This window comes from Micropterus salmoides, unplaced genomic scaffold, assembly GCF_014851395.1.
Source record: "Micropterus salmoides isolate LMB-PRFRI ecotype aquatic unplaced genomic scaffold, ASM1485139v1 Ms_hic_scaffold_5, whole genome shotgun sequence".
Classification (NCBI taxonomy): domain Eukaryota; kingdom Metazoa; phylum Chordata; class Actinopteri; order Centrarchiformes; family Centrarchidae; genus Micropterus; species Micropterus salmoides.
In genome coordinates, this window is record NW_024044237.1 from 22244908 (window position 1) to 22272731 (window position 27824).

The 27824-nt window shown below is 42.1% G+C and overlaps 1 protein-coding gene across 10 annotated transcripts in view; it reads right to left on the reverse strand.

Annotated features, from left to right (window-relative positions):
• Nucleotides 1-27824, reverse strand: part of dlg3 (discs, large homolog 3 (Drosophila)) — an 87469-nt gene that overhangs the window by 9785 nt on the left and 49860 nt on the right. For 2 of the 10 annotated variants that reach the window (XM_038700065.1, XM_038700064.1), the window contains exons 5-14: nucleotides 20231-20284; nucleotides 19671-19721; nucleotides 18297-18421; nucleotides 17665-17834; nucleotides 17255-17391; nucleotides 15554-15698; nucleotides 13056-13218; nucleotides 12114-12239; nucleotides 6382-6538; nucleotides 5779-5881 (exon numbers count right to left, since the gene is read on the reverse strand). In XM_038700065.1, coding sequence (XP_038555993.1) covers nucleotides 5779-5881; nucleotides 6382-6538; nucleotides 12114-12239; nucleotides 13056-13218; nucleotides 15554-15698; nucleotides 17255-17391; nucleotides 17665-17834; nucleotides 18297-18421; nucleotides 19671-19721; nucleotides 20231-20284 — 1231 coding nt within the window. Of the gene's footprint in view, nucleotides 1-235; nucleotides 493-3822; nucleotides 4199-5778; nucleotides 5882-6381; nucleotides 6539-8059; nucleotides 8274-12113; nucleotides 12240-13055; nucleotides 13219-15553; nucleotides 15699-17254; nucleotides 17392-17664; nucleotides 17835-18296; nucleotides 18422-19670; nucleotides 19722-20230; nucleotides 20285-27824 lie in introns of those variants that run through there. The other 8 variants (XM_038700067.1, XM_038700068.1, XM_038700069.1 and 5 more) reach the window with 6 other exon arrangements.

Here is a 27824-nt window from a genome sequence, read left to right on the forward strand (position 1 = left end):
AGTAACTGCAGTTAGAATTAATAAGTGTTTCCTGTTGCATAGCTGTGGTCAGGAATTTACCTGTATATGACAAACTAGAATCATATTATTAATGGCATGTGAGAAGGCATACGGTTGCGCTAATGACAGAACATATCTATGTCCTGATCATAATTAGCCTACAAAAATAACCAGTACAAGAGAATTTAGCCCAAATATTTCTTTTACCACTGTGCCTTTAGGAGTTGACTCCTACCTTAGAGCTTAATCATCCATAGCTGGCAACACTTCCTGTAACGTGAACAACAAGAGATCAAAGTCCAGATTCTGTCGAACAAGCCTACAGGTAGTCTTGAAAAACAAACACCCATGCCTACAAAGATGATTTAGCTGAAGTTAATCCAAGCCCCTGAACAATTTCAGACAGGTGCAAAAACAAGCTTCAGGATGGCAAACTTTAACCCTGTGCCGAAACCTATAGGAGATTCAAAGCAAACACAGAAGCCGCTCCAGGCCTTGTGCGAGCTCTCCACCCTGGCTCACAATACAACAGTGTGACGCTGCAAGGTGAAGTAACCAGACACCGCCTGGCTGCCTGTAACCAAGAGCAACGTCCCAGCACTCCTAGAACAGGGACAGCACATGCGGAAACAGCCATTCAGATTAGTCCACTTGGCTCTCAGGCACAGGAGACCCGAGAGAAAGGCAGCTCGGGAGAGGAGGGGTCAAGGGACAAGACAAATTGTAGCTAAACAGAGAGAGCAGTCTTAATGGCCTGCTTCAAAATAACACAAACCTGAAGGGCTGGCTGAGTGCTGCGCCAGTAATATAGTACTATGAACAGCACAGGTGGTGGAGCTAAATGCTTTGCTTGTTCACATTCCTAATGTCCATGATTCATTTAAATAACGTGCACATTCAAGAAGAGCAAGACAAGCACTAAATACAACCAGCTTCAAGCCTTTGTAGGGTGGGAATCATAAATGAAACCATAAATTACTGCTGTGCCTAGTCTATAACAATGACATCAGAGGCAATTCTGCAACACAATCACCTATGAATAGTACATCACAATATCCACGTAACAGAGTAGGAAAACACATTACAATCAATCTCTCAAAAATCAACCTGCAGCACTGACTTCCTTTATAATGAAGTGCTTCCAGTTTCTAGTAAATTTAAAGTCACATGATATGAAACAGAATATGAAGTGTACACCTGTTACACAGACAAGGAAGGATACTCCCAGTACTTAAATAGAACACATTGTGATACCGGTAAATGAGGATCAACTACCATATCACAAAAGGTACCACAGGAGAATGATGCATTATGCTGAAATGCAAGTTCTGCATCAACAGTTTGTGCTGCATCAAATATCGAGCAACAGCAATAGAAACAAATCTTTCAGAAGTGTGCCTGGATTGTGTGGAGGTCAAATACAGCCTAATACAAACGAGCACAATAGAAATCACAGTTGTACTAGCAGTATTCTGTCCTCAGATCACTCAAAAATAGGGAAGCCAATTTTAGCAATTTCCTTAGCTGACTGTTGGCCACATTAATTTATCAGTAATTTATTCATGATTAAAAGCCCCCTGGGGGGGAGGAAATGGTGCCTGACCACTGTGTTTGGTTTGGGACCTCTGCTGCTCGTCATTCCCCATTTCTTACTCTATCCTCCATTATCATCCCAACTAACCAGCAAACAGTTTTTAATGCTAGGAAATGGCAGTCCATATTTATTAACATTAAAACTCTGTCCCTTAAAGGACTTAATACACAAGAGCTAGCTTATATTTTTAGGAGTGACCCACAGGAAGAAAAGACAGCTAATAGAAACTGGGACTATTCTGTATCTCTCACTCCCACTGCGTGTCCTCATTAGTCGTACAGCTTTTTTATTTTGGGGAGGACGGTCGCTTCTCTTTTGATCCAGTTATGCAACACAGCAGGCATGTACTTGTAATGTGAGAGTGTGTTATGTTCTGAGGGAGAGTCGATCTGGTGAAGACACACACAACCCCCCTCCCTAATAATGTACAGCAGGAGGAACATGTAGACCCTGGGTAAACTGTTCCTACGAACTCTGTAATGCGCACTGGTGTGAGTTTTGTGAGGGCGCACTGGGTTTAACATTTCCTCCACAGCCGTCCCTCCATTTCCTACATGCAAAGAATTTAGAGTAATTACTCTCCTTGATAGTGGGACAAAGCAGCATGTGGACATACACCCCTCACTTCCATTCCTTCAAGCTGAGTGTGGTGATGCTCCAGTGAGCCACTGAGCGTTGGGGTGGGAGTGGGGGGTGGGCTCCTGCTGCAGCATGTGTGCTCTACTGTGGCTTCTTGTAGTCTTCAGTGCTGGCCTTCCATCAGAGGTCTGTGGATGCTCGGTTCCCGACCCTGGCCCCAGAGAATACTCTTTAGGCAGTTTGCCCTGCATAAACTAGCATTCCTCCCCCTGACTGTCCTTGTACAGCTCACTCGGGGTTCCTTCTGCACCAAACTCAAACGAACGACATGTCACACACCACTTTATGATGCCAGCCAAATTACTGGCGACAGATCTCAGGTCACCAGTGGGGATGCAGGAAGTCAATAATTTGCCAGCACTCAACTCGTGTGTTTAGAGTAGTTAAGCATTGTACACAAACAAGATAACTGCCCTTCGCTGGGTTGCAAAGGGGGCGCAGAGCTGACAAGCATGATTTGGTATGGAAAACAAAAGGTCCCCTTTAACCAACCACATCGTTATTCAAGATGCTGCCTGAACATCAACTCACATAGTCAAGAATGCAGAATTATAATCAACATTTTGTTGCAGAAGAAAAACCTATACGGCAATGTCGTTGGTTCTGATCTCAGCCCAGAGTCTTTCTTTAGCTTAGCCCTGTGCCAATTCACTGATCCCGTTCCACTTCAATTTCAATGACCTTGGATAGTTATCGGCACATGTAAGGCTTGCGTTTTATTGAAAGAGAAAGGAATATGAAGTGAGAGCATGCTACAACTTATGCCCCTTCACATTCCTGTCATAGCCCAACCTGAGAACTCAGCCTACATCTAAAGCTCACAATATCCTCACCATTGTTGTTATAGCATTACTGCAGCATGCTCAAGTACACATGCAAAGAATTTCAAAAAACACTGAGAAAAATTATAATTGCCAGACTAGCTGTAATGCACAGCTACTCTATGATTTACAAGAAAGAGTGGCGTCATTCTCATTATATTAGAAAATAACTGACAAGCCATTACTTCTGATTTAGTCAGCATAAATATGGACTTGTGGTTGTATGTCCAAAGTCTGGTGTGGCAGTGACATAGAGATGTAATATAAAGAGGCGATTTCACAGTGAGGCCACCACCACCGCAAAGTTGACACACACCTGCTTGACCACACCTGTGCTTCCCCACCTAAAAAATGTTTAGGTTACATAACAGTAAAGCAGCACAAGAAAAAAATTCGGATTCCAGGTAATGACAGAGGTTTACCAATAATAGTGGTTGTATTAACTAGAATAGGGGCGAGGCTATCACATGCCTGCCATGATAACTTTTCAATCATTTCAGGTCTGATTTAAAGAGAGCCACTTCCAACTTTAAAGTCTGTGTTGCCACTTGAAGAAGGCTAATTATTGCACACATGCAGGGGGACGTACACTTTTATAATGTTGCGTTACTAATAGAGTAAAACAACAGGTTACAGCTAGGAAGAGCAACAAACAACCTCGGTACAGTAACTTAGCAGTCAAGATAACCCTGCTCTCCAATGTAAAGACTCCGTTTGTTGCCGTTTTAATGTATCAATATTTCCCGCGAGCTTCCTTCCTCGTCTCACCTCAATTAAATGAAACGGTGGCTTTTATTTCGCTATAGCAGCCGGTTGTTTCTTCATCCAGCCATTAGGGAGTTCAAGCGGCGTCTGCTCTGCTGCTGTTGTATCCGAGCCCATCCCCCATCCACTCAGGCTGGTAGACAGATAAAAGTTGGAAGTTTCCCACCTTCAGTTTTCAACCCTTTCAAACTTTCCCCCGGTGTCGTAATATTGACTAATGTTGGTAGAGCTCGCACTCTCCGCTCAGTCTCTTCGTCCCATCGCTGTCCGGGTTTGTGTCCACGAACAGCGGCGAACGGCTCGGAGTTGGATCAGGGGAGGACAACAGCGGTTCGTTTGCCCGCCTTGCAGTTGGTTCAACACTTCAGCCTGCTAACACAAGTGCCGCCCCTGAACCTGAATACTTGTTAAGGCGAGCCTGTCAGCGGCGCTGCCCTCATTATTACGAGCAGGTAGATCGGGTGTTTCATTGCAACGTTAAATGGGTATTCCAGTGATTTAGTATTGCACTATCGTAAAGGTGGAGGACTTGTGAGAAACAGGTTAAAAATGGCCAAAATCTAAGCAGCAGAGGCAGAGATATCCTGATTTTTATTGCTGAGAATGAGTCAATACGTTCCAAAACCTATGAAACCTACATTACCCACAAGGCACCGAGAGAGCGCCCTTATATGCCCACGGGTTTTTAAAGGAATAGGTACACCTACCTAAAAGTTAGATAAGAAGATTGATACAACTAGGGTAAATGAAGCTGCTGCTTATCTTATCTTAGCTTAGCACAAAGACTGTAAACAGGGGGAAACAGCTAGCCAGGCTGTGTCCAATTGTAAAAAAACATCTTGCAGCTCTAAAGTTGTTTGTTTAATCTGTACAAAAATGAAGCATATAAACCAACAGTGGTTTCATGGGGGGTTATGTGCTGGACTATGTTTTGAGTCATGTTGTCAATGTAAGGTGGCAACCAAAGTTCACACTCACTGTGTTGTTTTTATACTTTGATGTTTGTGCAAATTAAACAAATAATATACAGCATGTTAATTTGTGAGCTTTAAATGTGCTGGAAGGTGGATTGTTTAAGACTTTGAACAGAGCCAGGCTAGCTGTTTCCTGTTTGCTGTCTTTGTGCTAAGCTAAACTAACCTCCTGCTAGCATTGTCATATTTACCGTACAGTCACAGGGGTGCAATCAATGTTCTCCTCTAACTCTGGGTAAGAAAGCAAATATTTCCCCACAATATTGACCTACTTTATTAAACGTGATGCCTCCAGTTTGCAGGTTTTCTGCTATAAATGTAGTCTCCAAGCCAAAATTAAGATAACCCTGATGACATAATCTGCGTAATTTTCTTAGACTTTAAATCTACCTCCAGAGCCACAGTACAGATTTTTGAAACTTTTTTCAAGGCCGGCTACTGCTGAACCTGAAGGTTCACTGTTTGTCAGTTTGGTAAAATGATTAATTAAAATATTGATAGGGGGTTTGCGCCACTGTACAATGTCAACAATGGTAGGTCCTGCATTATTTACAAATTTTGTGGCCATGTCTTGTAGATGGACCCTGTTTAAAAATCTAGTTTTAAGAGCTTTAATATTTTAGTTTTTTATATTGTGCTCAAATCCTAACAAAAATTGTCAAATAAGTAAAAACAAATTAAGTATTATTCAAGCATATAAGTACTGGTTGCACTAGATTTAATGGGAACTTGGGAGGCGACACCGCACAGACAGGGATAGGTGGGTCGTCAGTAGGGACTGAATAGCATTGAAATCAATACCTAATAGACTAATCTGGCTCAATAATACTTTTGGAAATCTATCTATCTAATACTTATCTAGTTAGATAATGTTAGTTTGATTATAACTTATTCCAATGCAGCCCATTAAAACTGTGAGTTAAAAGGCCATTTTGGCACAATATCATGAAGTACTCATGTATGATACAAGACAGTATGGCCTTACCTTCAGGCCTGTACTGAGCTATGATGGTGACAGTCTGTCCAGCTCTCTTCAGTGCTGCAGCCGCCTGCTCATGTGTGGCATTCCTTAGGTTCACTCCATTCACCTGCAACACACAGACAAAAATATTTTTAGCAAAGGCAACCCAGATTTTTCCTAAAGGTGTGCCTTTTGTCTATCTGTAGTGGAAACAAGTCTAGCTGGATGAAGCAAAGCTTATCCTTAAGCTGGAGGGTTTCATTTCAGCCAGTGGAGATAAGATTTGCCCTCAATATGTAAAGACCTGACATTAAATATGACCAGATTATTTTATTATAGTATTTTGAAAATTATATGACTAATTTATAATTAATTTTTTAAAGTAATTCATTGGATACTTTTTGATTTACCAGCTAAGCTAAGCTCCCTCTGAGTTGTTATGGATTTAATGTCTTGCTCAAGGACATTTCAGCACGGCAAGTGTTTGTTAGCTTTCCAAACACTAGGCCACCTTTATTCTATCACCGTTACACTGATGGTGGTTGGCTGAAAATCTCTGAGAACTGCCTCAGACTTATTAGAGTTGTTGATGTAGGCAAACAGAAAGCCTGAGGTTGAGATACTGACTGAGAGAATCCGGTCGCCCCTCCTCAGCTCGCCGCTCAGGTCAGCTGGCCCTCCTGCCAGGATGAAGGAGACGAAGATGCCTTCTCCGTCCTCCCCACCAACGATGTTGAAGCCCAGCCCTGTGGAGCCCTTGTGCAGCAACACCTTCCTCGGCTCCCTGCCAAACAGAGTAACAGCGTCAGGGTGAAGGGCAGGAAAGAGAGCATAAAAGAGAAGGGCAGAGAGAGAGAGACCAAAACTGAAATTGAAAGAGCATAAACAGAGGCATACACAGAAGCTGTTTCAGACATCAACCATTATCTATTGGTTTACATTGTTTATGATCAAAATGTCCAGTGCATTCAGTTTAGGTGTCCATAATCAGTAGCCCTGCATATCCTTCTTTGTAGATATTTGAAAGTGAGTGCTTAAAATAGAGCATGTAAATGATCAATCTATAGGACCACTTAACCAGTAGAATAAAATGGTTAACCATGTAATAATCATGTACTAATCGTAGAGCTAATAAAGATAATTTGGAATACGCTGATAACACTGCAAACAATTCTGCAATATATACAATGAATGGAATAAAACAAGCAGCATTATCTACAGAACTTTCTGCTTTGCATGGCACTGCCACCCACTCATATTAATGTACGCAAACACAATGAGCCACCTCCTGCTCGACGGATCTGCTGAAGCTCTGCTTTAGCTTTAGCAACTATGACTCATCCTCCAGCAGGCTATTCAGACTGCCTCAGTTTTAAGATGCTAGGGAGGCCAAACCGCTGCTATGGTCCAGCAAAAGCCCTCTGAGAACACACTTCACACGAGTGCTAACACACACACACACACACACACACACACACACACACACACATACACACACAACTACACACACACACACACACACTGTAGGAAGCCCACCGTTGGTCTCGCACACACAAACACATGCATGTGCTCACATACTCTATATACAAATGCACACATAAACATACATGCACACATGCACGTACATAGGCACACCACACGCAGAGACACACATTTTCCTCTCTTACAGAAAATACTGCATGGTTCCCATTAGTGGTCTACTCTCGCAGTACTCAGCCTGCGGTCTACAGGAACAATTCGTACTCAGTCCCTAATGGCTGCGCTCTAACTTGCTGTTAAGACCATTTTCCTATCGATGGCAGACGAGGCAGCATTCCAGACTTTCAGAATTATACCCATGACTGACTGGAAAAAGCGTTGATTGCTCCAATCCACCAAATTTCGAGCATTGGAAAGTCCTAAACAACAAAACAGTACCTATAGAAAGACTTCAGAAAGTTTACCCAGATTATTAAACTGTGTTCATTTGAAATTAACTGAACTTAGAGGCAGAGTATTTTGTAAGACCACTAAATAAGATATTCTTTATAAGCAGTGTTTCTATGAGGCAGAATGAGGGACAGATTCAATATGACTGTACTGACAAAGCCTAAAACATTTGCTCTATTATTTACTTGCTTTTAGATTCTTGCTGCAGCCTTTTAGATCATTTCAGCACAAAAGATGAAAACTTAAAATATAAAAATAGCAAAATAGCTTACAACAACTGACTTAACTTCAAACGAGTTAAGCTTAAAAATAACCTTGCTTTCAATCTTGAGCTTTTCATCCCAGCTCGACGAGCCGCACAGATCTCCATGGTTACCTTAGGATCCGGAACCGGTCCTTGCTTCTGAAAGAGCATTTCCTAACAGTGCGGCTCCTCACCAGCGACATGGAAGATGAGATGTTGACTGTGAACATTGTGGCTATGGCACATCGCTCAGCTCAGCGTTACTCCTCGACACCTCTTCCTTTCTGGCCTTCCACTGAGAGAAGGGGCTACAATTTTAGAATCTCCTGTGTTTGGGGCCTGTTGTTCCCTATCTCATCCCTGTGTGCTGTGATGGGAAACAGCTCCTCTTTGGGCTGTCACAAACGCTCTCTCCCCATCATCACCAGCAAGGCAATACTTAACGCTTAACCCTAACGCTCCCACGCAAATCATATTCGTTCAATTCTCCAAGAAGAGGCCAAAATCACCCCTCGCTCACATCTGCAACAACCAGGACTGCATTACAGACAAGAACATCATGACTCGGTGGATGTGTCGAACTGGAGGTTATCCAAGTTTGAACTGCCCTCACACTGTACTGTCCCCTTGTCTCTGCTCTGATGCTACCTCTGGTCCAGCCCCCGCCACCCCACTTCAATACAACACACCAGCATTCCTGTCTGTCAGCCTGGCCCTCTGGAGACTAGACAGACAGATTCCAAGAAGCTCCTTGCTAATTTATCAGTGTAAACAAAACGGAGGAGCTCATGAACACAACTTTCAGGCCTTTGATTTGACTCCCCCATAGTCCTAGTGGTCCATAGTGACCTGACTACTGTGGAATATTTGGACACATAAAATAAGGCCAGCGTTGTTTTGTTATCTCACCAAAAGGGAGCAGTTGGTGCTGCTCTCTGAAGGAGAATATGTGTTTCTGCAAGCACTCCATCAGATGTGGCCTGCCTGGACATTTTCATGAAAAATGGGAATGAATTCCTACAGATTTAAATGCAGGGATCAAGTCCTCCCTCCCTATCATAAGACCTGCTTCCCCTCCCTTCCCCCCTTTGCCTTTTCATCCATGCCAGGAATGTAAACAGTTACAGAGCATAAAAAACCCTTTCTCTGCCCAGCCATTTCTCCTGCAACTCTTTTCTCTAATTCAGACCCCCCCACCCCCACCCCCACACACACCTTCCCCACTGCTATATTTCCCCTGTCTGCTTCAGTGTTTTGGCTGACGCAGTCGTAGCTCAGTCCTAAAGCTGTGAATGGATATCTGGGCTGTGGGGTTCAGCGGGTCAAACTGCCCTGGACTCAGCCCAGTAATTGGCTCTGCTTGGCTGATTAATGGTGGACACTGCAGATGGACGCCATTTTCCACAGACAGACACTATCTCTTGGAGCACTTTATCTCTCCCTTTCCCCAAATGGATCACATCAGCTTATGTATAGTGGCGTACACTGATAAAATTAAAATGCTGCTCTATCTCCATGTTCCTTTTCACTGCTTATATTTCAAAGATTCTCTGTGGCTGCCTCTTCTTTGTGGCCTGCTATTTTCTGCTAATTTGACATGGGGAAAAATGTCTTCACTGCTAAGGTGATAGACAGTTTAAGATAAGTCATGCCTCTCACCGTGCCTAAGAATAAAATTGGAGTGACGAATGATTAACACCTGAGACAAGTACTTAGCTTAAACTGCTGTGATTACTTTTATTTTAAACTCCCCTTTTGCTTTTGAAAATTTTAAAAACAGCAACCAAAGGTCAATGTTCCTCATTATTGATATATTATATACTGAATTCTTGTGCTGACCAGTCAAAGGTTTTGTGTTTGTGCGTGTGTGTGAGACATTAAGTTACCGATTAGCTCATCTGCAGCTGCAGTCCACAGGCTTCTACATACACAAGATTTGCCAGAACAAAGCAGCCTAACGAGAAGCATTGTTGTGTATAACTGCAGCCCTGATAGGACCAGCCGAGGGGAGCTGCTTTGATTAGTGATCTTGAACACTGTCACCACTACGTACATGCGTGTTTACACCTACAATGCACATTTAAACACACATGTTTTATCTCTTATCGAGTCCAACATGGACAGAGACAAGGATGCAGAGGGGCTATGTACAGTACTGACATATCTCCAGAAGACGGGGGTAATATCAGATGGAGGAGGGGGAGGGGTTGTTTGGGGGATGTGTCTGTGATGACACCATTGAGGGGGATGTGCAGATGGGCAAAGGGCCGATACAAGCTCTGACTCACTCCTCACAACCAGCCTGCTCCACTTCTACGGAAAGCCTGTGCTTACTACAGCATCCATCTAAAATAAGCCCTCGCGGTTGGAGCCAATGGGGAAGCTGCCGGGGCTGGATGGGATGGAGGTGTCCGCTATCTGCCTGTCAGTCTGCAGCTGGATGCTCATCTGCTGTGATTGGGAATCAAGTCTGCCATGATGTCCTTAGAGATAATGCCACTCCTTTTTTGATTATACAGCGGACATGACACCCAAACACACTAGGGGCAAACAGGTGCACACACAGTCACAGTATGTAAGCCATTCTCATTTGCACCATTGATTTACAAGTTGTCTGGTGTGCAGGATGTATACCCACAGGTATGTGTCCGTGTCATATTTGCGCATTGCTATTAAAACCTGCATATCTGCGTGTGCGCTCGTATGTGTCAGCACATTATGAGCAAATGTCTCAGGGTACAGTATGTGTGTGTGATTGGTGCTGGCAGCTTGGGTGACGAGGGGTAAGACCTGGGTGCATGGCCTGATTTTCCCAGTGTGCAGATGAATCATGACAGCTGCAGGACTGTCTGTTGCTACTGGTCTGCCGGCCCGTACCGGATCAGGCTCTTACTTCTCATTACATTTATGGTAACAGCAAGGTTCCGTGTTTATATTTACATACACAGAGCAGCAGGCAAAACATTCCAACGGTGCAAAGCAGAGCATTTGCGTTGGGTGGCCGTTCTCCTGTACTCTCCTTTCTGTCTAAACCTGCCTTTAGTTACAGCCAAACGCCAAGACCAGAATCTGTCCTTCTCTCTTTCTCTCTCTCTCTCTCACTCTCACTCACACACACACAGGAAAACATATGTTGGCAGAGCATGACATATATGGTACACAATATAAGCTACGTTCAACAAAAACACAACAAACATTAGGGCAATCATCCACGAGGTGATACATGATGGACAAGTGGATATAATGAAATAACAAAGTGAAATAAATAAGTGAAACAAAATCAACAAACAGGAGGCCTTTTGCACATTTGGTAATGCCAAACAGTGAAAAAAAACATGTTGCCATAAATATCATGTGTATTATTGTCTTTAGCAATAACCACCAGTGAAAGTAGCTTGGCCCAAGACACAGGCTTAGTTTTATCGATGCCTCCTGACAGATGGAATTGAGCAGCTTGTGGGAGCGTGAAGCCCTTTCAGCTGCACTCCTGTGGAGATGTGTTTGTGAAGAGCAGGTACGACTCCATTTTAAACTGCAGTAAACAGGGCTCTATTGTTTAAATTCATAGATGTGACCATATTAGTAGAAATTTGATGGACCAATAATGACTGCTGGGAATATCTTTTTAAAATATGAAAATCAGAGCAAATAAACAAAACACATACACAAAGGGCAAGAATTAATACGCTAATTTCTTCTCAGCTCTACAGTCAGTGTGCTGTTATAGTATTTTATTTTTCAGCACAATCCATGTGAAATTATGAAAGAATAAGTAGAAATTGCATATGAGTTGTATGAGTATGTCGTACAAACATAAAAAGCAGCAACATACATGAGCACACAAAGCAGTAAAGTAGGACATGAGGTGGAGAAACATTTACATGCAAACATAGAGATAGAAAGCTACAGTAGAAAAGCTACACTTGAAAATAAGATAATCTATCAACACGTGTATCAGCCCGCCACCCCCTCTCTCTTTCACCTCCTTTTTTTCCGTCCGTTGCCATCTCAGTCTATTTCTTCTGCTTGTGTAATTTGTGCACAAATGTGGCGCAGCATACCTCATACTGGTGAGGCAGGTGGCTTACGTCCCTCTCTGACCCTACTCCTGTCTGATGCCAGATCCAGATGCTGAGCTATACAGAGGAGGGTTAGCTAAGCAAGGCGTGATGGACTAGATTAGTACCTGCCAGAGAAGGGGAGTGGACCTTGGCACAAGGGAGCAGGGGAAGGACAGAAGCCTCTGTAGAGGGCCTGGGGCACCTTGCTGTCCCCAGGTTTGTGGATGACACTGTAAATAGGTTCAGCCCTGCTGTGGGGTACAGGAATCACAGTGAACGGGACAAGTGTAGGACACAAATACAGCACACATACCAACAAGGATGCGACAAATGCACATACAAGTCATGTAGACAGCTTGTACAAGGACATTACAGGGCCACATAACGAACACTCATCCAGTAACACATTCACTACACAACACACAGACACGCATAAACGCCAGCATGCAGTCACACACACACACACACACACACACACAGGGGGAATACAGCCTCCCCCCCTAGAGCTGTGGGTTAAGATGACTCAAGGCCTCGTGGGACACTCCAATCAAGCCTCTATGAACGCTACTTCTGATCCAGTACTTGGATAGGAGGTCAAAGGTTAAAACACAGTCATAACAAGTACAAGAATTGACAAGCGACCTCTCTGCAAAGTATTTGGTCAGCACACAGCCACCACATACTGTCAAGCTGTAATACAGCGTGCACCACCAGGGCCCCGATGAGCTGAACATTTTAGTTTAAATTCAATACGCACATTTATCGTTAAAGTAAACCGTACAATGACGACATCTTAAAACAGCAACAAAATGGAGGCTGCAATGACCAAAGACAAACCCATGCAAAACTTAGGACAACTGATACAAAGACTGAGTAATTTAATCTTATACAATTTGGTCCACAGCAATGTTTCTTCACTTACTACTACAACAGCAAACGCCTTTAGCTGATATCCACAAGCAATCTACTGTATGTGCTATGATTACTCAAATCTACACTCATAGAGCCTGTATGAGTGCAATGTATGGGAGGAGAATCATTCATGGAGGAAGTGATCTGTAACCTACCTTGTGAAGTCTTCCTCTCCCAGCATGTGGCGGGGAACTGGCGAGTACCTGGACGGGGTGACCTGGGGCGGCGGGTACACAGGCTTGGGCTCCATTGCCCCCATGTAGTTGTGGCTGACGTGGTTGTCCACCATGGTGGGGAAGGCTGGAGGGAGGGCCAGGCCAGTAGGGGGAAAGAAAGAATGATTACAACACAGGCACGGCAGGAACACAGCATTAGACTGGCAACTCCACTACCTTAACAAAAAATCTGATCCACGGGGCTGACTTTTTTAGCTAGCTGAATGCGTCGGCTATAGGGACGACGGTCCTCCCACTTCTTTGATCCAGACTGAAATATCTCAACAAGTAGAGACAATTATGGTCACCAGAGGATGAATCCTACTGCTTTTGGTAATCCCATAATACCACCAAGCAGATCAGAATTTCAATTTGTCCAATACTTTGGTTTATGACCGAATACCTGCAAAACAAATAACATTCCCACTGTACTTTATGTTTAGTGCTAATTAGCAAATGTTACCATAATAACATGCTAAACTTTGTAGTCTCCTTAACTTTGCGGTCAGTAGTTACCAAACATGGACTAGCAGGCTACTGCTTTTAAGTCCCCAGGGTTGTTTCCAAGTTAGGAAATACTGCCTTTTCATATTGTGTACCCTCAACATGGAAACATTCTACAGTTAAAGGTGCTGGTACCACTTATGGAGTTCAAGTCCCTGGTTGCAGGTCCTTAAGAAGGAGTGTAGATGTGTCCTATAGGCTGGATACTTTAAGTGTATATAGGTGTCTATATACAATGTTTTAATGTCATATGTGTGTCAATGTAAGTTTTAAATGCTGTTTTGCTGCCTTTCTTGGCCAGTTCTCCCTTGAAAAAGAGATTATATCTCAATGGGCTTCTTCCTGGTTAAATAAAGGTTAAACACATTTTTTAAAAATGGTGAACATGGCAAACATTATACCTGCTTAGCATCAACATGTTAGCATCGTCATTGTGAACATTTAGCTCAAAGCACTGCTGTGCAAATACAGCCTCATAGAGCTGTTAGCATGGCTCTAGTCATATTACAGTATCATGACTACCTCATTTATTCTATTAAAGGAAATTCCAGTTTCTAACAACTTAGGTCTTATTTTCAGTGTTTTGCCATTATTACTATCTGTTATGGTAACACTGTTGTTACCAAAATAATTGCTGGGATGTGGGGTGGCAGCGACAGCACTAAAGTCAGACTGGGCAAAAAACACAAGCGGTCAGACGAAAAAACTCAAATTTGTGCTCCCAAAATGTCAGTAACAGTCCCTGTGAACAGGAAAACTGTATACACACAACTATGGCAAGTATAGCAGGTCAATGCTGAACCAGAAAAGTCAGCCTGTAAGCTGTAGATGTTTGACAGTTTGGGTAATAAATTTGCCTTTATTTTCTCTTTCAAATAAGTTTACAGAATCTTTGGGTTTCTTTAAAACTTGTCTCATCGTATGACTGCTTGTATTTATTACCTCATCTCTAACTTCTTTTTAGCAATGTCTTCATGTTCCAAGATCTTAGCAATTAACTTGGTGAGAACAATGCTATTATTAGCAATAGGAATTGTGGCCAAAAGAACAAAAATAAGGCCCATGTTGTATGAAACCAGAATTTCCATTTAAAAACTCAAAATGACATTTAGGAAATTGGCTTTTTATAAACAGAAGAACAACTCTTGACTGTGCTAATCTTTACACAATTGTCAACTAGCACAGATGAATAACAGAGATGTTTCAGTAACACCTGAAATTGTCTGTCAATCCTCTTATCACCTAAGAGGAAAAAAAGTTGGTGCAGTTCTAGGGCTTTTACACAAAAGACAGATCACAAGCATAAAAAAACACTTTCCCATGAATTAACATTCTTGATAGAGACAGCTGAGCATCATAAAACAAGCGTCTCGTCCAGATCATCTAACATTAAGGGCTCGCGTAAACCCTAACAACTACAAACATTTAGAACATACAAAAAGCCCTCAATAGCCCCCTCTAATACTAAATCACTATTCTGTGGAAATTTCAGATGCTGCAGCTCAAGATCGTGGGCTCTCATGAGCAGGTGGGATGTGAGAAACCATCCACACTCAGTGGGAGGCAGAGAACTGCGCTTGTTGTTGCTGTGGGTAGGAATGTGTGTGTGCAAGCCTTCACTACATTCAGTATGTGGGTGTCTGGGCATAGCAGTTTTGGGGAGAGAACAATGATCCAACACTAAAATTCATGCAGGCCCACTGAAACATCTCTGATAAAGATAAGACGATCATTCTCAGTGCAAAATGCTCCAACATGGACCTTTACTAATAAATCACCCTTTACTTTACATCAAACATTTTATATAAATAAACCTGTTCTAGTTTTGGAGCCAGCTTATGGATTAGTGAATATAAACTGTAGTTTCCATTAGTGTGTGAACAGTGTTTGCACTATGAGCAGGACGACTGGAACAACAAGAGGTAGATACGTACTGCTGGAGTAGTCTGGAGGGGCGTACATGTCATTGAGATGCACAGGTCCTGGCTTGGCCACCTTGAGGTAAACCATATCAGAGGTGTTCTTCAGCGCAGCCACTGCCTCCTCATGACGCACGTCCTGTAGCACGATGTTGTTCACCTGAATGTGACGATTGTCAAGAAAAGAGAGGAGGAAAAATCCTTGTATCAACACCTGAATGCCTCGTGTCTTTTCTGCACTGTGACAACATCAGGCATCAACGCAGCCATCACACCAGCCAACACAATAATGAATCATAGCTTGAAGGTATTATGAGATTTCAGTGCATTTCAGCAGCAGAGTGAAAAGTTGGTGTGCTGCGCAGTGTTAACAGAGGTCAAAAGCAGTAGGTAGAAGCTCTAAAGATACAGTTTCTGTTTTCCTTGGAAATATACTGTCAGTCAAAAGTTTTTGAACATTTTTCAATATTTTTAGCAGTTTTGGTTTAATCTCAAGCAATATGCAGTATGTAAACGGAGAATTGGTTGACATCTTATATTATTGCAATCTGTTTCGATCTTGATCACTCTAATTAGACACCTGGAGGACAGTATAGTTGATACCATACTGTAAAATTGTGTCACAAATGCTTCTGTCTGCATGCTTTCACCATACAGCAGGACTGGCAGACTTCTTTCTGTGGTCTTTCCGGTATCTAGATGCCTTTTGATAATGTAAGACACAACAAAAATGTCTGTGAGTTTCTCATTCGTCAGAGGAGTAACAGCTTATCGTGTCTCTGTTGTGAACTGACATTTTGCCAAAATGATACAGTTTGTATTGTCAAACTGTCAAGTTCCTAATAGGGTTTTTAATTAGTGTGTGTGTTTTATTTATTTTTATTTACTCATAGCAGCTGGCAAAAAGTATCTGTCAATTTCAGTTGCAGAAATGACACATTAGAAGAAATACCATAAAAAAACAAAACAAAAAGTTAATAACAAGAACAGATTATTCAAAATATTATTCACTTTTCACATTCACTTTTCTGTTTCATGGGCCTCTAATGAGTGGGTATGTTTTTTAATTATTTACATTTTAACGTGTGCTTTATTAAAAGCAGGTGCACTGGAAAGGTCAAGCCTATATACAGCATGTTAAAAACATGTAGTATTCTGGCTACAGCTGCCTAACTCAAGAGGTTTGCCTAACCGGATGTAAGTAATTTCTAATGCAATAAAAAGTCCCAAACAAGTCACAAGGATTTAAAGAAATGTCCTACAATATGCAGTTTTCAAATACCTTTGACTACTATTGTATTTTCAACTATGTAAAATGATCAGTAAATGCATTATTATAGGCAGACACTGTAGCAATTAGTGATTTCTTTTTTGATATATAGCAAAATTTCTTACTCATAGCTGATGGGCCTTTTTATTGCCACACATAACAGCACAAATGGAAGAGTATCTATCATCTGCAAAGTCATAAACGATGTCTGTCTCGCCTAGCTTAAAATGACAGGTTGGGGCAACCAGCCAAATAATGTAGTGTACTTAACATGTCCATAAACAGTCAGTCATCTACATGGAGCACATACCTGCTCAGCTGAAGCGGTGGGTGTAAGCAGTACCAAAGACTATAGCTGATTTTTGTTTGACTCGCATTAACACCTAAAATGAATTCATTTTGATTTGAACACTCAATGTGTGAATGAGTCAGAGGGAGCCTCATACAGCTAGCAGGCGGTCTCCAGTCTGCAGCCGTCCGTCTTTTTGGGCAGCTCCTCCTTCTATGATCTTGGTAATATAGATGCTGTTGTCTCCTGGGATATGTTGGTTGCCGATCCCTCCAGCGATACTGAATCCAAGCCCTGGTTGAATAATACACACAGTCAGACAGTCAATTTGTACACCTCTGATTCTACACATTTTCAATATATTCTGTGTCTGGGGCTGCATCTTCTATGCTGAATTGTTCACTTCTTAGTAAATATTGCCTTGAAAGTGTGGTCTTTTACGCTAAAAAGTGTGTAGTGGTCAATCAGCATTATTGCATTCATCTTCAAGAAGCTTGAATGACAATAAACGTATATATATATATATATATATATCTTAGTGTGTGATAAGTGGGACGGGTCCCTGACCTTTGGGCCCTTTCAGCAGGTTGACCTCCAGAATTGTCTCAGGTGGGGCCTGCCTCCGTCGGACAAGCAGCCGCACGACTGGTCCGGCCTCCTTCAGGGCCTCCACTGCCCGGCTGTGGACCACCTCCGACACATCCACATCGTTCACACGCAGCACACAGTCATTCACCCTGCAGAGGGAAACGTTTTAATATATATCACACACACACACACACACACACACACACACACACCCCAACTCGTCAGTCAACAGATAACAACAATGGAGTTAATTCAGGGCACAAAGTTAGGGAGTGACACTAGCAGGGCCAATGTGATCAGAAACCTCCAAAGCACATAAAAAGGACTCCATATCATAATTTTTGCATGTTTCAGGCTTTGATTTTCCAGTGAATCATAACTTTGAGGAAACACACAGAGCCTGAGGGCAGAGGGCTGTAGAAATTCTGCCTCCCACACAGCACCGCCTGGCAGGACACACGGTGGTGGTGGTGAGCATTAAAGAAGACAGTAGGGAGGTTAGAGTAGAGAGAGCACAGAGGGTGCAGAGGAGCTTGAAAAGAGCACAAGGAAAGAAGGACATGAGGAGGAGGCGGAGGCGGGAGGGGAACATGGTAAGGGGGGGAACTTACCCCAGCCTTCCATCCATAGCAGCTGCTCCTCCAGGAATAATCTTGGTGATGAAGATCCCCGGATCATCAGGAATATGGGGATTATCTATTCCTCCAGCAATGCTAAAGCCCAAACCAGAGTTCCCCTGCACACAGGTTATGATTGGCATTTTCAGTACGGTACAATAAACACATACACACACAGATGTAAGTGATGGACCCAATGTGGGCTCAAGTACTTAAGTGTATTGGTATCTCAGAGGAACACGTGATCGATTCAAATGTCTGGGGATTTCCAATGTCCTTTTTGTGGATGCGTGTGTGTGTGTGTGTGTGTCCTCACATGTGACAAATAATAATGGCATGTATTACATTAGAAGAGGGCACTTCATTCAAAATGTCTTACATATACCATTAACCCACAGAGAGGCAACAGTGTTAGAAATGCCTCTCTGCGTCCAGCGAAAAGTGGATTTATGATCTAAATTAAAGACGAGTTGAGAAGCGTCATTTCTATTGCATGTTACAGAGCTTCTCACTCTCTGCAGGAGACACAACTACCTCCTGTCTTTCCTGGCCCTGAAATGACAGAGGACCAATTTGGATCCAGTGGGTCCAGGCGCACTGCTGAATCTGACAGCCGTGGCCACAGAGACAGGCAGCAAACAAGACAGCTGAGAAAAGACCTCACTTTATTATTTTCTATAATTAATGAGCAACAGTCGCAACAAATTAGGACAGAGGGAGGCTGAGGCCTCCCAGTGTGCTGCTCTGGAGCCGAGAGTACACTGGGCCTTACCACCAAATGTTACACACCCACAGAGCTTTTAAAGTGTGACTTCGCACAGCTTATTCAAGCTTTCTGCATGCAGAAATGCCACTTAGAGGGGAAGGGGCAGACAGAGACTGTGCATCTAATGGGGGTCCGGAGGTCCATCTATATGTGGGTGGAATAATGAGTGCAGAAACATATAGCTCTGCCACTACAAGCTGAACCACTGCTGACAAGTGCAGTGGTGCCTGCTGAACAATTGAACAGGAGAGCACTTTACATTTCTGCCGTCTGCTGATGACATGTGCATCAGGATTATGTAAAAAGCTACGCCTCACTGGCGTTATTCTGTGCTCATACTCACATGAGATATCACACATAAAACCTTCTTACTGCAGTTATGTAACAGCTATAACTTCACTAACACATAATATCATTTATGATTCTCATAAATTCACAGAGATTGAGATTTTCTTTGGTTTGCATGTTTAACCTCAATGAATGACGATTGAGCTTCTTACTACCACCTAGTGGGGAGAATCCATTCATCATGCAGAGAATACATTAAACAGGGATGTGTAAATTGGGGGTGGGAAATGTAACAAGCAATGGGTAAAGCTCACCCGCTCTAAAATGATCTCTTCGTATTTATACATCCCATCACTGCCATTTACCTGTCAAAATAAAAAGCATAATGATTAGTAATATCACCAGGCTTGAATTATGACATTTTGTAAGAACAGAGAAAAAAAAGAAAAGCATCCAGTAGTTTTAGCAAAATCCTTTACTATATAATAACTAGTACCTATTACTGTATGTACAGACAAAACCGTTGAGAATAGGATAAATATACAACGGATATACAAAATATACAGGAGATACATTCACCAGATTGTTATACTCACTAAAAATACCACCATGAATTTGTTGCAATCAAAAGTGTCTTTCTTTTTCACAAATGCATATGCACAGCGACAGTAAATGTGCAACTGCAGAATGCACGTTCCCCACAAACAGGCAGGGTCAATAAGATAATGGATGTCAGTCCACATGGCAAACAGCATGTTGCTACCAGGAGGTGGCCTTTTCATCCACACACAAACACAGAAACATGCGCGTGCACCGACACAGAGGGAGTGTGAATGAGACATATACTGTACAGAGAGAGAAAACTGATACTTACATAAGGGCCTGCATCTAGTGAATCTGCGTTGACGATGATGGGGGGAGGGTTGGCCTGTGAATATGAAGAGAGATACACATTATCTCAGAGTGTGAGGCTGGCAGCGCACAGACGTAATGCGGTACACACACTCTCACTTGGGAGCAAAGTGAACGGATGCCATGGGAACATTTGGTGAATCTCCTTAGGGCTGAGACTGTGTGTGCATGGGGAGGGGGGCGCATGGAAAGGTGTGAGGACTGAGAATGAGGACTGGGGCAGAGAGACTGCTGCTTATTAACCGCCACAGCTAGACGTCCTGTGGTCACCACATAAAATAAACCGGCTTGTGTTCCAGCCGTTGGGACAATACGTTTATCCCACATCAACCCCTCCTTTCCACTCTTGTTTCACACACAGAAATAACACCATGTAGTATCACATACAAAATACACAATTTTATGGTTCGGAAGGCATTCAGTTAACAGGACCGGCTACATGTAAAAATACTAGACAAAATGATCTTATTGTGTCCTACAATTTATGGAGTTATGATTATTATGTGTAATTCTGATATGATGAGCTGATTAAATGACAGATAATTATTCCACAACAATTTTGAAAATCAATTGATTTGAAGTTTATCTATCAAAAATGTCTAACATTTACTGATCCCTTTCTCTTAAATAGAAAGCGTTTTTTCTGATTAATATGATTGTAAATTGAATACCTTTGCTGTTTGGACCGTTGGTTGAACAAAACAAACAATTTAAAGACATCACCTTGGGCTCTGCAAAATTTTGCTGGCCATTTTTTCACTATTTTCTCATATTTTATAAGCTAAGCAGTTAAGAGACTAATAAAAATTAAAAATTATCATTAGGCACTGCTATAGATATGTGTTAAACATCTGTTTAATCTGGAATTAATGTTTTATGCTGGCTAAAACAATAAGTCTGTTAATTGTAAGTTAGTCAGTCAACAGAAATTTATCACCAGACATTTGAATCCATCACACTGGGTTCTGAGAAATTATGTTGGGCATTTTTTTCACGGTTTGACTTTTTGTTGTCTAAACAATTTAAAAAAATATGGATTCATTATAAAAATAATCACACAATGACTGTTGCTAAGAATTCAAAATTTAAAGGCTGATGTATTCTGATATTTCTTTTGCCATTTAATTGTCAACTAAAAAACATAATTATTATGGATTCAGCTGAGTGTTTTCTTGACCGTAGATGGTCTAAATGTTATTTTTGATGCTTCTGATGTTTTTGTTTCCTTTGGAATCATGAAAAGGTCAACTGTAAAATGCAGATTACTTTCCGGGGTATATTCACACATGTTATCAGTATCAGCTATCAGTTGAACCCAACTACAAGTGCTACATATTAAGTTCAACAGTTCAATTAACTTTCCAGCTCAGCTCTATTGTGCCACCTGGTGTTTATCTTTCCATTTCAGGTCTGCAGGGTGTCCGAAAAAGCTACAGAATGAGCTGAGACCTCAGAGGAAAGCTGACAGAGTGGAAAGCAGAATTATGAAGGAGGAGATGCTGGCTGGTTTAGGAGCAGCTTGATGGTCATCCTCTAGTTCAACACACTGGCTGTGATTGAGCTGTGTGGGTGAGGGGATGCTGACGGCGCTGCTTGGGGACCTTACACTTCCTGAGGTCTAACACTGAAGAGAAAATCACTAGCTGCCTATCTTACCCCTACCCTCCCCCACCTCACACGATCTCACACTCTCCGTTGTAATATATGCAGATGCTGCCTGTGTCCAAGCAGCTGATTCCTACTAATTCTGATCTTCCTCCTGAATCATCACATATTAAAGATTACTTGCTGTGCTACTGTGCCATTTGCCATTTGTATATTGTGAAAGTGCCAGCAGTGATATCTGCGAAAGATTGACGGTTTGTAGCACTACAATTAGATGAACACAGGTGTAAAGCTGGACAATAAATCAATATAATATGATATTGTAATATAAGACTAAATTTTATCTGGGATTTGGTTATGGTAATATCTCAGGAAAAAATAATTTTAATTCAGGGCTTTAAAGCTGCCTGTTTTACAGTTTGGTGATGTAATTTTCTTTCATTATTTGAGTGTTCTAGCTTAATAAAATGAAGAGAAAATGATTGTACTTTCATTACATTCATATTATTTTTGGAAGTGTTTCAAAAGCTCCAGTAGTGAAAATGAGTTTGTCGACATCCCCCTGTGCTCTTTCGCATCTGGTTAGTTTACTTACAGATGTAAAATTCTCAACTGAATTTGCAGAAAACATACTACATCACAATATATATCACCAGATATACTGTATAGTGAGCACTATAGACAACATCCTTTATCATGGCATTTGTAATTTTATATTGCGATACTGATATATGTAAGAAATGTATTAAGAACAGCTTTTTGGTTAAAACAAAACAACTGGAACAAGTGTATTTGGCAAATACAGTAGGTACAATTCCAGACAAGTCGAGCTACTTCATCACTTTGATCATATAAAAATCCCAAATTCCCAAAAAGCAGTCCTGCTCAGTGACTTACAAAACTGCATATAATGATATAATAAAGCCAGAGATAATAAGACATAACTTCCACAGTATAAACAGTATGGCAAAATCGCTGACGGCTGGTACATTTATATCATCTTAAGGTGTTGTCATATTACCCTACCCTAACCAATCATGATAGAAAATTTCATATGACGTGATAGAAGAGTTCATCCATATTGTCAACCTCTACTCAGATGTTCCATAAACAATTTACTTTCCACCTTTTGGAAATGTACACTATAAACATCTTAGATTATACCACTTGAGCAGCATTTAGTGGTGCTAATTAGCAGAGTTTCAGGAGCGGGACCACACATCAAGCACGTCATCGCCAGCATTTCCATAAATACCCACACGTCCTAAGTCCTCCTTCTTCGCCCTCGTATCCTGCATCCCTCCCTCCCACCCCTTTCTCTGTCCTGCCTCCTGATCTCCTTCCTCCTCTCCATAGGTTTATAGGGGGTCCGTCGTGCCCCGGGTGCTACGGCAGATTTCCCTATCGTACCTTCCCCACAACGCTTTCTAATGTCTTTTCAGCTACTGCAAGCTTCATACATCTTCTGTTTGGTAATCAATAAATCATTTAATCATACCTGTTGATTGTGGTCCTTGCTAGTGAAAAAGCGATTGAAGGGTTTTCAGTCAAGTTGCATGAGGCTGCAATAGGTCTGTATCCACAAGATGGTAGCTTGAAACACGTTGTTAAAAAGATCTGACCCTTTGATCAAAATCATTCATCACCTCACAAGCCATGCAGGTGTCATTTCATTTCTCCTGAAAATGACGGTTGTTCTCCAGATAAACAGGAGCTGTACATTTGACCTGCTCCACTCTGTGTTGATGTGCTATGACTCTGGACAGCTGCACCCACCCCCCCAGTCAGCACAATCAGGCCTTCGTGGTAATCTGCATATGGACTAACAGATGCTCACGTCTGTGCCTTATGTTTGCAAATTTCTCATTTGCCCCCCACCCCCCTTCATCATAGGATCCCAAATCTTTACACGTGCCCCAAATCCAGTACATAGTTTAATAGTAAAATCATCTGTATTATGGGTGCACAAACAGCCATGTTTTTGAAAGTCTATTGTGAATGAAAACCCTGAAACCAAAGCCCATACAGCAAGAAGTGATAGGAAACACAGCCTGAGGGCATCACAGGGGAATACATTGGCTACTATTGTCCCTTGGTGACTGACAGACTAAGCTACTGAATCCACTACTGAGACCACATGTCACAAAACACACCTGTTACAGTATAATGCCTGCAGTGCTTATCAAAAGTATCAGTGTGGACAAATGCTGCTCAAAGTCCAGCTGAAAGACAATAAACCCATCAGTCGTAGAAAACAGCAGCATTATTCTGGCCTGGGATTGCTGCGTAATCCTTCTATCTGAATCTCACATAACAAGCAAACAAAAAGGAATAATGGAAGATAATCTCAACATGACTTGTTTAACATTTAGCAATTTGCTCAGGTAACTCGGATTAGGTTGGATTACCCCTCCCTCCTTGGGACTGCTGGTAACCTGCTTTTACCTCTACGTTAACCTGCTGAGCAGGGGAGAGAGACTGCTGATTAAAGATCATAAGATTTGACCACCACTGAAGTTCATGTCACATCCCGAACGTAGGATCTGTCTGTGCTATAATGGGCCCTCAGAGGATGGGCAGGGGACAGAACTTGCAGTATCTGGATTTTCTTACCATGGGATGCACTTTGAAGATCACAAGACAAAAGCAGTCTCTTACAGATTGATGTCAACCCAGGAGGGGATGGGAAAGTCTGTCAGTGTGTTGCAGGTGAATGTGGGTCAGATAACTTGAAGAGATTCAATAGGTGAGGCAGTAAAAGGCTGCAGATGTAGTACAATGCCAGAGCTGTAAACTTGAGCCTGGAGACCTGGACTGGAGCCAGACTAATGTTTCAAAAATGAGGACTTTACTTGAACGTCACCACTCTGAGACTTGACTAGGTAAAATGCTGGTATAACCAAACATAAATAAGACAACGACAGGCCGCAAATGGCCACACAGCATGACGTATTATTTATTATGCCTTTGTACTGAAAGCACCAGGTCTCTGCAAAGTAAAAAATACTATTATCTCTGTTGAAAGGAAAATGTTAGAATGCCATAATGATCAATGTGTCACTTGATTTGGACTAGCCCTCAAGGACTTTGACAGTTTCACAAGACAATCTCATTCACACCTGGTACTGACATGTGATTGGTGCCTATATAGATTATCTGGATAATGACATCTAATCCACGGGCATTTGTATTTACACCTGGTAATAGGCAATCTTGTTTTCTTAAATCTGCCTGCATGTGATTGGATCTCAATATGTAATTTTGTTAGACAGCTAATGGACTCAAACATGGCACATACCAGGTCAAAAAAAGCAATGCCATGGATGGGCGTCATTTTATATTTAATCACTTTTTTGGGAGGAAAGACTTGCTAGTTACTGCTACTACTTGAAACGTTGGCCACGTTTGCCTAAACAGGAAGAGGAGTACTAAGGTTACCTTTCAACTTGCTGGGGGGACTTTTTTATTAATAATGTGGGCCATCCGGTCCGATCACAATGAGTTCTGCGAGCATTTACACCGGGTGTTTTTCCTTGTCTAGGTGTAAATGAGATCGTCTTGAGAGTAGCTTCCAAAGATTTGAAAACAGCTCTGTATATTACTTGTCTGGGGCTCACGGATATGGCCCTTCATTTCCTTTTGATTCAAAGCGTTAAACATTAAAGGCTGTTTTCACACACAGTTCATTATTTCTGCCCACCTGCAATGCAGCGTTCAGGGTTACAGTGGCTTCGGCACTGTATGGGCACCCATATACATATGGCATGGAAGCAAGTGAGCATACTGCACACAAAGACCTCATTTACACACAATGACAATGAGTCCAGACTGCTTCCCCAGCATGAAACCATTACAACAAGTACCCAATGACCACAAAGGAGTGATGTAAATTCAGTGTGTGCTTTCTCTCACTTCCTTGTCTCATACACCCATCTGTTCATAATAGTTTCTTATTCATCAATCTATCATCTTGCTCTTCTGTCAGTTCAGACTGTGTGTCTGTCTCTTGTCTCTCAGCATCATGGTGGATGTGCATCATGTCCCGGTGGTATTGCACCACTCAGCACTCACTTGGCTGCAGACCCTTGGGACAGTAAAGCCACAAAGACTCCCACTGAACCTTGGCAAGTGTAGGGCACAGGTTTCATCCAAATTGTTAAATAATCAATGTGTTCCCATGGTAACCAGTGCTTGCACGGTATTGGCCGGCAGCCCGCTTAGTCACCTCCCCCTGCTTCACCTCTCGGTGCTCTCACTGCAGTTTATGCGGCTCTGTGCTCGCACATGCGTGGCCATGGGCTGGATCACACACACACACACACACACACACACACACACACACACACACACACACACACAAACACACTCCTTTCTAACGGAAGCTGTACTCAAAAATTACACTATGGCGATGGAGTCAGGAGAAGATTATTATTATTAATAAGAGCTAGTATTACTATTACGTGCGTTTAAAGATGTGAATCTTGTCCACTTGACACACATGCATCAGCTGATATCCCTTTTGATCTGAGCATACAGATATACTGTACATCATCTAGGTTAAAAGAAAAATTTCCACATTTTGGGAAATCTGCTTGTTTGCTTTCTTGCAGAGTTACATGAGACGATTGAAACCACATTCATATCTGTACAGTAAATAGGGCTGGGCAATGAAACATGTATGATAATTATCGCAATATAATTTTTCCTCAATACAATATAACAAATAATCACTAAATTTGAATCACGAACGAAGTGATCCACTATTCATCATCAAGTGGTTGTCATGTTCTGACCATAAAGAATGGTTTAAAACAACAAATAACCATCTGGTTTCTTCAACTTTCACTCAGGAGCACAAATCAGCCTTTAAAATTGAAAGAAATAATGATTTGACATTTATCATGATATAAATCTGTATCGAATGATATACATTTTTTTTAGTGTGATAACATTTAACATTGGCCATATCGCCCAGCCGCTAAAAGTAAATATGAAGCTGCTGCCAGTAGCCTACTAACTTAGCTTAGCATAATAACTGGAAGCCAGGGGGACCAGCTAGCTTCCACCAACCAGCACCTCTAAAGCTTTAACACTTTATATCTTGGTTGTTTAATCTTGGTGCATCTGCATTCCTGCCAATGACAATAACGTTACACCTAAAAAAAGTCCAACCCTGACTTTCTACTTCACCTGTCAGCATTACTTGGGTTTTCAAACCTCTCTTCCTCGCAGGTAGAGTGGAGGAGAAGAACAATAGGTTTCAGCATGAGCACAGCGACAGCATGCTGACACGGCTAATAACCCCTTCCTCCTTGGCAAACATGTCCACATCAGTTGCTCTCTCGCCAGGCACACCGACATGAGAGATCAGTCATCAGTCATCAGAGATGGGGAAAGAGATCAGTCTCAGTGAAATATGTACAGCACAGTCAGCCCTGCTCAAATAATGCACCCCGTCAGTCAAATGACACATCCAATGCTGAAGGAATCCATGGAGGGTTAAATCAGCTATGATAACAATGTAATAACTATGGCCTGGATGACCGAGAATCTTCACAGACATCAGTGCTCATGGAAGCTCTTCCAGGACCAGATAGGAGAATATGGAGTGATATGATGTTTTTTTGTTATCTAAAAAATGTTCCTCTGTTTTCTGATGCCTCAAGTGGTTCTGCGTTGATGTTTTCCTGCAGAATGTGGGATGAGAGACGCAGTCAATGGTGCTGCTCTGATCCCCTGGCTCTCATTGGCCTCTCGTAGGCCACGCTGCAGTCCAATCAATACCTACTCAATTACCATGCACCCAACATCTTATTCACGCTGGGGCGCCTGTGCTAGAGGGGGAAAAGGAAGGAGAGAGGCAAGGTGAGAGAAGAAGTGACGGATGGAAAAGGTGAACACATGACAGCGAGAGATGTTTTACTCACAGGCGCCGTGAAAACTCAATGTTG